The sequence below is a fragment of the Equus przewalskii genome, chromosome 10, assembly GCF_037783145.1.
Source record: "Equus przewalskii isolate Varuska chromosome 10, EquPr2, whole genome shotgun sequence".
In the NCBI taxonomy this organism is placed as follows: Eukaryota; Metazoa; Chordata; class Mammalia; order Perissodactyla; family Equidae; genus Equus; species Equus przewalskii.
Window position 1 is genome coordinate 35,432,415 of NC_091840.1, and position 14,370 is coordinate 35,446,784.

Consider the following 14,370-nt stretch of genomic DNA (forward strand, 5'->3'; position numbering starts at 1 on the left):
TTATCTTTTGAATATTTCCTTCAGTAATTTTTCTTTGAGTAATATAGTAGACTCTGGCTAATTGGCAGGCTTAACCTAAAAACCTCTTGCTCACAACACACAGAAATACTGAATAAAATATAACAACCATCTCTTTTTGTTTGTTTCTTTTTTGTTTTTGTTTTAAAGATTTTATTTTTCTTTTTTCTCCCCAAAGCCCCCTGGTACACAGTTGTATATATTTTTAGTTGTGGGTCTTTCTAGTTGTGGCATGTGGGATGCCGCCTCAGCATGGCCTGATGAGTGGTGCCGTGTCTGTGCCCAGGATCCGAACCAGTGAAACCCTGGGCCACTGCAGCGGAGCTCACGAACTTAACCACTTGGCTACAGGGTGGGCCCTCTTTTTTGTTTTTTTGCTGAGGAAGATTCGCCCTGAGCTAACATCTCAGCTAGTATTCCTCTATTTTGTATGTGGCTCGCCATCAACAACATGGCCACTGACAAGTGGTATAGGTCTGCACCCAGGAACAAACCCGGGCCACCAAAGTGGAGCATGCCAAACTTAACCACTTAGACCATGGGGCTGGCCCCACAACCGTCTTTTTAAAATGCATAACTGAGCTTGCAGGAGAGAGAGGAAATCCCCTAAGGCCAATAATAGACTAAAATCCAAAAGAATAGGCATGACTGATAGTATAATTGCCCTTCAGTGATAGGAAAGCTTAGAATTTTCTGTAACTTTGGTTGAACAACAATCCTGGGTTTAAGAGACAAGACATTTAGCCCACAGGAAGCTGTGAATTAGAATTGAAACCCTCCCATGAAGCCAAGATCAAGGCTACACCCTCAGGGAAAAGGGTAGACTAGGGAAAAAAATCTGCCCACTGGCAAGAGATATGACAAAGAAATTTATCTGTCTCAGGTTGGGCTCTCAGTTGAACTAAAAAGGAGCCTCAGAGGGAAATTTATAATGACAGACTTGGCACCACCCCTGTGTTTGGGCATCTTAAATGCAGGAACCCCCAAACTGAGAAAAACATTAAAAAGCAGTTTGGTACTGCTAGTTCTCCTGGCATGCCTTTCAGGGGAAATGCAAAACTCTGGGAATAATTAACCCTCAACACAAACCACACAAAATTCCCATAGGTCTAGCTCTACCTGAGATGAACTCACCATAAAAAAATTTAAAAATAAGAAAGGAAACATTTCTCTATGAATGAGAGTCAGCAGACATAATGAACAAGGTTAGAACCCTAAGAATGGTAGTTAACAGAACTTTTTGGTTGATGCTATAAAATAAATATATTCTTAAATAATTAAAGATATAAAATGACATTGGCACACCATGGCCTACAGGCAAAATAAAGTTTTATTGGAACATAGCAATGCTCATTCGCTCATGTGTTGTCTGTGGCTGCTTTCATGCTACAACAGGAGAGTTGAGTAGTTGGGATAGATTGTGTGGCCCACACAACTGAAAGTATTTACTGTCGGGCCTTTACAGAAAAAAATTGCTGACTCTGATATAAAAGGAGGAATGAGTAATGTTTTAGAGGGAAAATAAAGGAAAAAAGGCAGATTTAAAAATAAAACAACTGATACATGCTACAACATGGATAAACTTTGAAAACGTTATGCTAAGTGAAAGAAGTCAGTTAGAAAGGACCACATAGTATATGATTCCATTTATAAGAAATCTCCAGAATAGGCAAATCCAGAGACAGAAAGTAAATTGGTGGTTTCCTAGGGCTGGGTGGATGGAGCAGGGGTTAGAGGATAGGATTTCTTTTGGGCGTGATCAAAGTATTTTGAAATTGATTGCAGTGATGGGTGCATAACTGAATATGCTAAAAATCGTTGAATGTACACTTTAAATGGATGAATTGTGTGGTATGAATAATATCTGAAGAGATGTTATAAAAAATAAAATAATAGCTAGAATTGGAAAGTAGTCATTTACATTAAGACTCAGTAGACAAGTTAAACAGCAGATTAGACACAACTAAAGAGATAGTTAGTGAATTGGAAGACAGATCGGAGAAAATTAATGATTACCTGGAAGATGGGAATAGAAGGCTTGGGGTTGTTTGAGAGGAACTGGAAGATAAAATAGACAAATTGCTTACCTTCTCTTTGGTCAGATGGGCTGTAAACAAATAACCAAACATGTCAGGTGAGAATACGTGCTGTGAAGAGTAACAACATAAGCTAAGGGTTTAGAGAGTGATGATAGAGTTTTAGGGACTTTTCTATAGGCTCATCTGGAAAGGCTTTTCAATAGGGAATGAGCCATGTGGATACTCAGGGGAAGAGCTTTCCAGAGAGACGATAAAGCAGGAGTCCTAGAAACCTGCTTTGCAGGGTCAGAAAACTGCTAGGCCTGTGTGGCTGGAAAGGAAAGAAGGGGTTGGTTCCAACAGTGGTAGGAGATGACATCAGAGATGTAGCCCAGTGAGAGATCATGTTGAGCCTTATAAGCTGTAAAAACAGCTTCACAGTTTATTCTAAAATGGGAATCCATTGGATGTTAAAAGTTTGGTCCACAACAAATTGGAAATTTAAAACAAAAACTGATCCTTTATTTACCCCAGATAGTTTTAGAAATTCTATCGGTATTAAATAATAAGTTGTGATTTGTTTTAAATACTTAGATCCTTTATAACTACAAAGAAATGCCAGAACATATCTATCTGTATTGCAGATTTCATGCAGAAAGAGCTATTGGTATCATTACCCACATCCTACCTGAAGATCATCTTCTTTTGGCTTCTTCAAAGAGGGTGAAAGGTACCCTTTGTAATCTAGTCTTTATATATATATATATATATTAGATTTCTTCAGCTGTCACTTGTACTAGTTGTGTAGTCTCTGGTATTTTTAAATTGATGATATATGGTATAAAATAGGGGTATTTGTTTATTTCCTTGGGAGTAATAGCATAGGACTAGACTGTATCTACATATTACTAAGATAACTAATTTACTGGTTTAAAGTATTTACCTGCAGCTCCACTTAAGAATTTCCAGTGGTTCATAATAAAAGGTTGTTTGCTTCTCTCGTGTAATGTTAATAAATCATATCTCTTTCTTTCTGTCTGTCTATCTCTGTCTTCCTTCCTTTTCTTTCGAAAGGAGGATGGAAGAATATCACAGATGATTCTTTTTGCACAGTAACAGGGTAGCAAGCTGAAGATGGGTTTTTCACATACCTTCAGCTTTATAGTGCAGAATTCTGAAACTCGGCTTCTTATCAGGTTACCCTTAATGTCGCAAAGCTTTTACCAAATACCCTTTTCTTATTTTAACTTTTATTCTAATCACTACTAAGACCCCTTTATTTAAGGCGTTTATTTTGCTAACATTGCTTGGGTCACCCATATGGTAATTCCATGAATGTTGGATAAGTTTTACCTTAATTCTGGAATGGGTTTTTTTCACCCTCCCTTTAGGTTTGCATTTTTAAAGTTACACTAGTAATACATAATGAATGTCAAAAATTAAAAGTTAGGAAAGAGAAAAAAATAAATTCTCACCTCAAATCCCACCAATCCAGAATCAACGTTTTGATGAATATTTCTTTTAGACTTTTCTTTCTTCAAACAATGAAATGAATGAGTGTATTTTTCTAGTTTTAAAATCTTTTTTCGCTTGATATATTATGAACGTTTTTCCATTTCAATACATGTAAGTATATGTCCCTTTTTTCCCTAATGTTTTTAACTTCACCTCTGTTTTGGGGCTGATAGTGTTTTTAACCTTTTGTTGTTTTAAAATGCCGCAGTGAACTAAAATAAAATCTCTTTTACTTGTGTGCACATGGGCAGTTTTCCTAGAAATAAAATCACCTGGTAAAAGAATACAGTCATGTGCTGTGTAATGACATTTTGAATATATGATGGTGGTCCCATAAGATTCGTACCATATAGTCTAGGTGTGTAGTAGGCTATACCGTCTAGGTTTGTGTGAGTATACTCTGATATTTGCACATCAAAATTGCGTCACAATGTGTTTCTCAGAACATGTCCCTCTCGTTAAGCAATGCATGACTGTGTATTTTTAAGACTTTAAATCGAATTTGAAAGTCTTGAATGTGACTTTGAAATTGAACTGTCTTCTGGCCTGGTTTGGTTGGTTAAGTGAGTAGGAGGAAACCAGTTCTTTTAGTTGTATTTGGTTAAAGGTTATATTTTATAAAGTATGATTTCAGAATTTTCAACAATGCTTAGGTACTCCTTGACATAGTTTAGTAACTTAAAAAATTTGTCTTCTCCTTCTTTTCTTTCTTTCATTTGTTTTTAAAAAAGAAATTTACATCAGCAAAGTATAATAGTCTAGTAAAATAGAATTTCTGCAAAATAATTTGATGTATACCATTTTTTTCTTAAATTTGAAATTCTTTACACTATGCAAAATAGAATGACCCCCAAAAGTGTATTTTTTTCATTAAAGTAGAATACTTATCTTTACCAGTTCTAAACCATAACCACATATAAATATGTATAACAGACATTTATATAGTCTAATTTTAAATTATATTCTCTAGTCAGTTTTGATAGATGGCTTGGAAGTATGCTAATTTTATTGCTTTCTTATTCAGCACTTATTTTAGAGGAGATTGCAATTGACTGTCATAATAAAGAAACTGAACAGAGGCTGCTTCAAGAAGCTCATGATTTGCACCTGTCTTCACTCCAACTAGCTAAAAAAGCTTTTGGGGAATTTAACGTACAGACTGCAAAACACTATGGAAACCTTGGAAGACTTTATCAGTCAATGAGAAAATTTAAGGTAGAAGCATGTTTTACTGTATTTTTCTCTTTCTAAATAATCTTAGATAATAAAGTACAATCTTAAATAATAAATCTTAAATAATACATCTTTAGTAATCTTAAATAATAAAGTATGTATTTATTATACTCCTACCTTATTCCACCAAAGAATTGAAAAATAGCTAATATAAAACAACATAGGCAAAATATAAATAAAATTCAAAAATTCAGACCTTGAAAAAATAAGAAATGTCTCAAACCATAAAGTCTAATGAAGTTATTATAGGTAGACTTAAAACATAGCTTTTAGCTGGATTAATTACAGAGCTTAGTAGAATGCCTATCATATAGTAGGTATACAAGGAATGTCAAATATTTTGAGTATTACTCATTGTAGCTATAAAAATTTACTGAGTTTAGTTCCCTTTTTGAATTTTGGGTTACAAATTCTTAATATTGTCTGTTTTAGGGTTGCAATAAGGAAAGGGTGAGAGTCACTGCCTAAGACATTAATTTTCACCTGAAAATCAATCTGCATATCCCTCAATTAACCTGAGTTTAGTTTGTTGGAATAAACATTGTCAAAACTCAAAAAAATGAAATGGTACTCCTATGTAATTAACATACTATAGTATGAAGCTTCTTAACAGCGTTCAATTAAATTTTGGAGTTTGTTAACTGAAAAGCTAGTTTTCATTTTAGAATGTTTTAATGTTAATTTCATTTCTTCTAACAATTTTTTGTTACCAGGAGAAGTTTTCTCTTCTCATTTTTGGTATAGGACGCTATTACCAACGTCAGCTTATGTGCATAGCTTCCGAAAACCAGTAATGCTTCTCATAGGCAACTTTTGGAATAACATATTAAGTTCTCAGATCTGATAACCTTACGTCATCCATAAGATGTCTCTGGCATTTAGAAGAATCTTGCTCATTGGGTAAGAATTGTTGACATAAGGAAAAGTATGAACTGATGGTTACTGTAGCTTAATTATTTTTCAGGAAGCTGAAGAAATGCACATCAAAGCAATTCAGATTAAAGAGCAACTTCTTGGTCAAGAAGATTATGAAGTAGCACTTTCAGTGGGACATCTAGCTTCTTTATATAATTATGACATGAATCAGTATGAAAATGCTGAGAAACTTTATTTGCGATCTATAGCAATTGGTATGTTATTTTAAGATTTTCTTAGTCAATTGATTAGAGGTCAACACATCTTAGATGTTATACAAGGGAAATGTTATTACTAAGTCTTAAATGAGTTAATTGCTGCTAAGGATGTCCAGGAACCACCCAGAATTCATCTGGAACATCTTACGAAAGATGATTTATTGATATTAAAGCCAGTGGTAAGAAGGATGAAAGTAGTGTGTCAAATTAGGCAAAAGTAGTTATTGTAAACTATTTGTGTAACTACTACACCCATTCTCCTCTCCCTCCCTTTGCTGACTTTAACATCATAGGTCAGGTTTACCTGTTTTCAAACTTGATATTAAATGGAATCGTACAATGTATGTTTTATATGCCTGGTTTCTTTTGGTGAACATCAGTTGTGAAATCCATGTGTGGTGTTACATATCGCAGTTGCTTGCTAATTTCTGGTGCTATATAATATTTTATTGGATTAGTATATCATTATTTATCTGTTCTATTAGTGGATATTCAAAATAGTTGGATTGATTCCAGTTCAGGTCTATTACAAAATAAGGTACTGTAGTCATCATCTAATATTGACTCTTCCCCATTTGGGGCCAGCCTGGTGGTGTAGTGGTTAAGTTCTCACGCTTCACTTTGGCGGCTTGGGGTTCACAGGTTTGGGTCCTGGGCACTGACCTACATACCACTTATCAAGCCTGGGCAGCATCCCACAGACAAAATGGAGGAAGATTAGCATAGATATTAGCTCAGGGACAATCTTCCTGACCAACAAAACAAAACAAAACATAAAACACACCCCGAAAGCCTTTTCCCTATTTTTATAATGAATTGTCCGTTGTTTCCTTATTGTTTTATAGATGTTCTTTGTATACTATCGATATAACAAGTCTTTTATTGGTTATATGTGTTGCAGATAACTCTCACTCTACTATTCATTTCTTTTCTTTTTCTTTTTTTTTTTTTGAGTAAGATTAGCCCTGATCTAACATCTGCCGCCAATCCTCCTCTTTTTGCTGAGGAAGACTGGCCCTGAGCTAACATCTGTGCCCATCTTCCTCTACTTTATATGTGGGACACCTGCCACAGCATGGCGTGCCAAGCGGTGCCATGTCCGCACCTGGGATCCGTACCGGTGACGCCCAGGCCGCTGAAGCAGAACATGCGCACTTAACCACTGCGCCACTTGGCCAGACCCTACTATTCATTTCTTAATGGTGCCTTTCAGAGAACAGAAGTTAATAATTTTAATGTAATCAAATATATTTGTTTTTTATTTTATGGTTAGCATTTTTTGTATTCTGTTTAAGAACTCTTTTCCTACCCTAAACTCATATTCTTTTAGAAGATTACCTTCTGGAAACTGTTTTACCCTTCACAACTTGAGCTACAAACCTGAAATTGATTTTTTGTTTATGGTGTGAGATAGGGAACGATTTTCTTTTTCTATATGAGTATACAGTTGACCTAGGACCATTTTTTCAAAACGTTCTTTCCTCTCTGCTCTGCTACCTTTGTCAGAAATCATGTATCCGTGTATATGTGGATTCCCCGTTATCCATGATATTTTGACTTAATCCTAAAATAAAGATAAGTTTTAGATTGTTAACCCACAGTACTACGAAGAAAACCTGTGCTATGTAGAGTTCAGTCTTTGTTTACAGTTTTCTTTGTCTTTAGCCTGAAGGTATATACTCAGAATACTGTGTTTGAAATTTACTTGGGTTATTTACTCTCATCTCCCCTTCCCATCAGTGTAGTTATTCCTTTGCAAGATAATTAGGTTTATTTGTTTATGTTTGTATGACGTTCCCCCCATCTTTGTTAATTTTTTCTCAGTATGTAAAATATTACTGTTCTAAATGTCAGAACTATTTAGGAAGGTATGCTCACAGCTGTGATTTCCCCTAATTTCTTCTACTCACTTCCCACCCACCCCCAAGGGTAACTAATCTCAATAGTTTCTCATTTTATCGTTTCTGTGTATCTTTTTGCACAAATGTTCAAGATACATAAATATTTTATTTTCCCTTTCTTATATAAAAGATAGCATACTATAGGTACTTTTTGTACTTTGCTTTTTTTTTTTTTTTAACTGAACATACCATGTAAATCACTGTGTTGGTTCATAGAGAGCTGAGAGCTTCCTCCTCTGTGTACAGCTCTATGGTATGCCATTGAGAGTGTGAACCATGTTAGACTGAACCATTCCCCTCTACTTTAATTTGTTTCTCGTGTTTTCCAGTTACAAACAGTGCTACAGTGGATAGCCTTGTGCATATGTTTTTTCTGTCGTTGTTGATGCTGTCATTCTCCTTTACTTTCACATCTCTGCAAATCAGTCCCTTAAATCTGTGAAACATTATAATTTTATTCCAGTGAGGCCAACTGCTTTAGACAAGAGAAAATTTTTGTTTAAGGCTTGGAGATAGCTTATAAGTAGGACTGGGTTGGAGAGTTCTGATACAAGAATTAAATCTCTTTCTTTAAAGGGAATGAAACCAAGCCACCCTATTTAAAGAACTGAACCTGTGTTGTCTTATAGAAATCGTTTGTTGTTTCATTATTTGAGCTTGTTTTCTTTCTTTTTCTTTTTTTTTTTATTTTCAGGGAAGAAACTTTTTGGTGAAGGCTACAGTGGACTAGAATATGATTACCGAGGTCTCATTAAACTTTACAACTCCATTGGAAACTATGAGAAAGTGTTCGAATATCACAATGTTCTGTCTAACTGGAACCGGTTGCGAGATCGGCAGTATTCAGTGACCGATGCTCTTGAAGACGTCAACACCAGCCCCCAGTCCACTGAAGAAGTGGTGCAGTCCTTCCTCATTTCTCAGAATGTCGAGGGACCCAGCTGCTGAGGGAGGACCTCAGTTAACTAATTTACCTTTTCCCAGATTCCAGGGAATTCATACTGTGAAATCAAAACCATGTTGTTTTTTGGGGGCTGGAATTTGCATTGAAACACTGGTCCAGTCCATTGACCCTATTTGGGTGATCCCTATCTTGCAGAGTGTCTGTAGGAATAAGCATATATTCAGTTATATTCAGCATGTACCCGCATGTTTAAGTAGTCTGGCCCATATTTTCAACCTAGTAGAACAAACTCCAGGAAATCTTTCTTTTTTTTCTTTTTAAAAAATAATTCATTTTGCAGAAAGCCCGAAGGAAAAAGAACCCCTAAATAAAACTATTTGAGTTTAAAAGAGTTGCATTCTTATTATGTAAGGATGATTTTAACAACTTTTTAACATATAATTCTTCCTTGTGAAGGTATTCAATACTGTATTGTAGAGAAATTTTATGGGGAAAATCTTTATATGCAGTATGGAAAAGTTAACACAAGTACTAGTAGAAGAGGGACATCCTGACTTAGGTTTGGCTCCCTTCCCCAGAGAAGTGATGCAAGCACGCCAGAGCTCTGTTACGGGGAAGGACTGCCAGACTCATCTGAACTGGACCAGTGTTGATCTGTAAGTAATAGAAAAGCTGGTAGACCAGCAATTTTAACTCTTTGGTTGTTTTGGGTTTTTTTTTTTGCGGGGGGGGGGCGGGTTTGGTACAACAATGCAAGATGCTCTGATAGCATTTGCTAACAGGACCAGGAAGATCTAAAAAGGACCAGCCTAATGTAGAAAGGGGTTATTTGGACCAGAGGCTTTAGATTATTATTTTAGCCCCAGAATATACTTTTATCAGTAGAATGATTTCATTTAGATGTATAATGAAAAGTGATAATGTAAAAATTATATTCATGTCATAGACACCAAACTAGAGAAATCTGGCAATTTCAGTGGCATATCTTTAGTCAAGGGACACAGATGGCAATGCCATAAGCAAGTCTATAAATATCTGCTGCTGCTGTCCCCCTTGTTTTAAATGTTACCCTAATAATCAACGCGATTAACAAATGCATTAGCTAAGAGTCGTGAAATAGCTCATGTCTGGATGGGAATTTTAGGTTACTATATGTTTTTGTGGGGATTAATGGAAAAATGAATGCCCAAAAATAAGCAAGTCTTCTTAGAAATCCTTCATTTTTATGGTAAATAATAGTATAACTACATCATTTTATTTCAAATTCAAGAGTCAGATGGGAAAGATCCCCGAATGATGGATCTATTTCACTGAGTTGTCTTTCTGTTCATTGGGTTTTTATTTTTTATTTTTTTTTAAGCCAGTCAGGTTATTTAATGTTGAGGTAATATTCAAATTTGAGAAGTTGTGACATGTAGCAATCCAAGAAAACAGAAAGGTCTTTTGCTGTTACCTCAATTCTTATTATAGTGGCCTATTTGGTGCCTCTGTAGTTAAGAATCAGGGTTTCCCCCCCTATTTTCAGGGGTCCATGACTTGGCTGTTAGAGGTGTCGCTCCTGGCTGATGCTTGGAGTAGTCTGTGGGTGAGTGGATGTGTGTTGAATTTTGGTTTTCTTTTAACATGCGCATTGGGGGGGGAGGGGGAAAAGAATCTAAACTGTCTGCCACATTGAATACAGAAAAATTAATTGGAGATTTCAGATAAATTTGATTTTAATCACTTTTTTGAACTTCCCAAATATAACCTTGTTTAAGATTGTTATTTGCAGTCTTGTTAGTTATGAGCCAGTGTTTTTAAGTTCCCAGGAAGGGATTGACTTGGGGAGGTACCCAAAAAGATGAAGCAAGCCCAGATCCTAAGATTATAACTTTGTGTTCTCGAAACCTGGGTTTATTCCTCAAATTGAATTATTCTCTTTTTAATTTTGAAAAGAGTACATTTGCGCAACTGCACCTCCCCCTCCCAGATAATTGTAATCTAATGCCAAGAGGCACCTCTTTATTTAATTACCAAATAGTCTGTGTGACCAAGGACTAACATTTTTAAGTTACTCAGCTCTATCCTCGTGGGCCTATATATTTAATACCTTCAAAGATATTTTCAGGATAGGCTTTGTATACTTTTGTTGGTTATTTAGAGTCCTGTGGTATGTTTGTGGTACAGGAATGTCATGGTAAATTGTTTTTCAATAAATATTTTGAAACTTATGTTTTCATATGAAGTTTTTTTCTTTTAAGCAATCTGTATTTTTTAGTTTTGTGCACATTTAGTGTTTCCTAGGATAAAATCAAGCAAATGACTCAAGGCCTCATCCTCTCTAATGCAGTTTGAACTCAGTTTAGCTCACATTCAGTGATGGAGCAACATGATACTGAGAAGCCTAGGATCACAGGGTGAAACGTTAAGTGGCAGCCAGTTTTTCTAAAAAAACATCCTTATAGGTAGTTTTCCTCTTATTACCACTGCTTTAATGTAGTTTTCTGTAAATCCATACACTTTGATTTAATGCAAACACTCTGGGTTGAGAAGAGATTGCCAGTTTCTGTTAGTGATGTAACTTAATGTGCTCTTATTTCTGATTCTAATGAAGACTAAGACCCTAATAATTTTGAGTATGGGATTTACCCTTTTAGTAGGGATGTTTAGGGTAAGTTAGAGAGGTGAATGTCACCATGATTTATGGGATTAAACAAGAACTCAAAGGAAGAAAAGAATAAAATTTACCTCACGATAACCAATAGCTTGCACAAACTTTTCATATATTGTTGGGATTGTGTTTAAGGAAGCCTAGACCAACTTAAAGATTTTTCCGGAAGTTCAGTAAAGTAATGTTAAATAAGGGGCCTTTGGTCTCATCCTTCCCTGACTTTCATTTCTTCTCTCTTACCCAGTCTTTTTCCTAAAGTTTGGTGCTACTCAAGTTGGTGCATCAGGGAGCTCAGACACTTAACGTGCCAGACGAGTGGTCAGTCCCTCCTGCATTCAGTTTAATAGAGCTGATTGGGGTTTTTAGACCATAATTTTTATGGGTCCCCAAAGCTGACTTTGCCCAAAGCATTAGGACCCTTATTACCCTCAAAGCTCTGTCTCTGCTTGATGAGAAGTGAACTCACCTTTGCTTTGTGCTAACGCCCGCGTGGGTACGCTTTCATTGGTGAAAATAAAAGATTTGACAAAGACCTTTGTTCCTAGCCTGTTTGGGACGAGTTCATAATATTGTGAAACTTAACTACAGAGGCTGGAATCTTAGAAATGAGGGAGTGCCGTTTGGCTGCTCGTTGTAGTGCAAACACAGTGCCGAGCAGTAAACCCACTCCTCGAACCCAGTGGAAGGTCTTGGCCGTACTCTACACAGCGAATGTGTGGCTTGCTAAGTAGCAGGTATTGTTAACTGCCGCTCGGTTTTTATATTTTCCCCCGAGTTTGTAGCCTTGCTGCTTTCAAACTCTTCTTTTTCTGAATGGCAAAGTTACTACTGGAAAAATACTTATTTATACGTACAAACTTTTTTAAGGGTTTTATTTTTGCTTTAAAACTTAATGTATGTATTTCACCTCTTGGCACTGAAGCACCTCAGTTCTTGCTAGGAAGTTCTTTTTTTTAAATCTGACATTTGGATTAATCTCCAGCTTGAACCCTAGTAGTTGTATTGTCCACAAATCTCAGGAATGTTTTAGGCAGAAAACTGGTTTTACCCTGTTGGTGAGCTGAAGAAGTGTGCTTTAGGATTTATTAAATAAAACTGTTCTTTAATTGCAATCCTAGGTATCTATAGCATGAGTGGCCTTAGTGAGTTTGTTGAAGTGCACATTTTTTTCAAAAGTAAAATTTAATATTAAAAATATATGATATATATAGATATCTAGAAACCTTGGTTTGTGGTGCACAAGTTAAGTGTTGGATCACTAAATAACTGTTGCAGGTACCATTTGTGTAACATGACTCATTTCTATATACTCCTTTTATGGGAAGCTATGTTGCCATGGTAACTAAAACTTTTCAATTTAGTTCTACTTTTATGATGTGAATGAATGCTACATTTTATTAAATATTACCAAGTCAGTACTATTTTTGTACTTTATTAAGCAACAGGGGATTTTAGTTTAATAGACTCAGAAAGCTCTTAATGAAACAATTAAAAGCAAATCACTAACAATTCTTTACATGAAAATCCCCACTAATAGTGCCACAGTAATTTCTATAGAAATATCTAAGATCATTGATAGATTTTTTAAGACAATTCTTCATTGTGTCACAATGACCTTTCATATCATCCTTATCACAAACTTGTAGTGCCCACCATTGTTTGTAACCGTTAAACCATACTAAGTATGTTTGTAACCAGCATTGTGATATATTCTGTACTTGTATTGCTAAAAATGAATTGTTGACCTAATAAATATAGTGTTCCTGCACTCAGAGTGTATGTTTCCAATTTAGTTGTGATCACTTTTGATTGGGATTTGGGATTATTTGAACATCACAGACTGTTTTTATTAGAGAAGAGTGTGAGAGAAACTCTTGGAACTAGAACAAAAGTGCTCTTGTTCAAGAAGAGCAAGATGTGGAGGAGGCGCATGGTAGCAGCTTCTGGAGATGGCGCTCATGAAAGTGCTTTGGCAAAAGACAAAGGACTGCAGTAATGAGGGGAGTCTTTAGGCTTTTCAGAAGTAACTATGCTGTTCTTTTCCCTGATCTTCTAACTGAAAGTCTGAAAATAGCTGACGAGACCTGGTGCAGCTCTGCTGGCAATGGTGGAGAAAACCCTGGATTGGGGTTTCAGTTCCAGCTCTGCCTCTGAACAGTAGGAATTTGAAATATGCCATTTTAAGCCTCTTTGTGTTTCATTTCCTCATATGAATGATGAGGTCAAATTAGGTCTTTAAAAAAATCTACCGTGAAACAGCATGAAGCTTACGCACTCAAAACAGTTGGAGGAAATGAAACCAAATTTTAAAAGATTATAAAGAAAATTAACATTTAGACAAAATCCCACCATCTCTTGGAATGGTCAGCACTGGCTTTATCACCTGTTACCTTCAGTGATAGAGTTTAAATTTTTCCTTTTACATTTTCATGCCTTTGAACCTGCTCTTCTTGTGTATGGAATGTCATTCCCTTACTCATCTGTCAAGCTCAAAGCACAAGGGAAGCTTTCCCTCAAAGCTTGAGTTGCCTCTTCTTGGTACTTACGCAGCGTTTTCTTGAGAGCTCTGTGAAAGCCATTACCATATATAATCATATAACTTGTAAAATTAAGACTTTCCAGCTTATAAACTTTGCTGATCTGTGCCTTTCTTTAACAAATTTGATAGAGAGTTTACTCTGTAATATACTATTATTCTAAGTGTATTAACAAATCACACCCACTTACTTTGTACACATTTACTTCTATAGTTTGAAAATTCAAGGCAAACTCACTACTCATTAGGATGGCTGCTATCAAAACATTTAAAAGTTTTGGCAAGAACCAGCCCTCATGTCCCAGAGGTTAAAGTTTAGCATTCACTGCTTCAGTGGCCCAGTTTTGTTTCCAGTCGTGGAACCACTCCACCTGTCTGTCAGTTGCCATGCTGTGGCGGTGGCTCACGTAGAAGTAGAAGGACTTACAACTAGGATATACAACTATGTACTGGGGCTTTGGA

At 36.0% G+C, this 14,370-nt stretch overlaps 1 protein-coding gene across 1 annotated transcript in view; it reads left to right on the plus strand.

Moving 5' to 3' along the window:
• The window catches only part of APPBP2 (amyloid beta precursor protein binding protein 2), a 58,030-nt gene extending 44,890 nt beyond the window's left edge, over nt 1–13,140 (plus strand). Inside the window, exons 10-13 of the mRNA XM_008534571.2 lie at nt 2,681–2,766; nt 4,576–4,766; nt 5,749–5,914; nt 8,513–13,140. Coding sequence (XP_008532793.1) covers nt 2,681–2,766; nt 4,576–4,766; nt 5,749–5,914; nt 8,513–8,766 — 697 coding nt within the window. The 3' untranslated portion in view covers nt 8,767–13,140. The remainder of the gene's footprint in view (nt 1–2,680; nt 2,767–4,575; nt 4,767–5,748; nt 5,915–8,512) is intronic.
• The last annotated feature ends 1,230 nt before the right edge of the window (nt 13,141–14,370 follow it).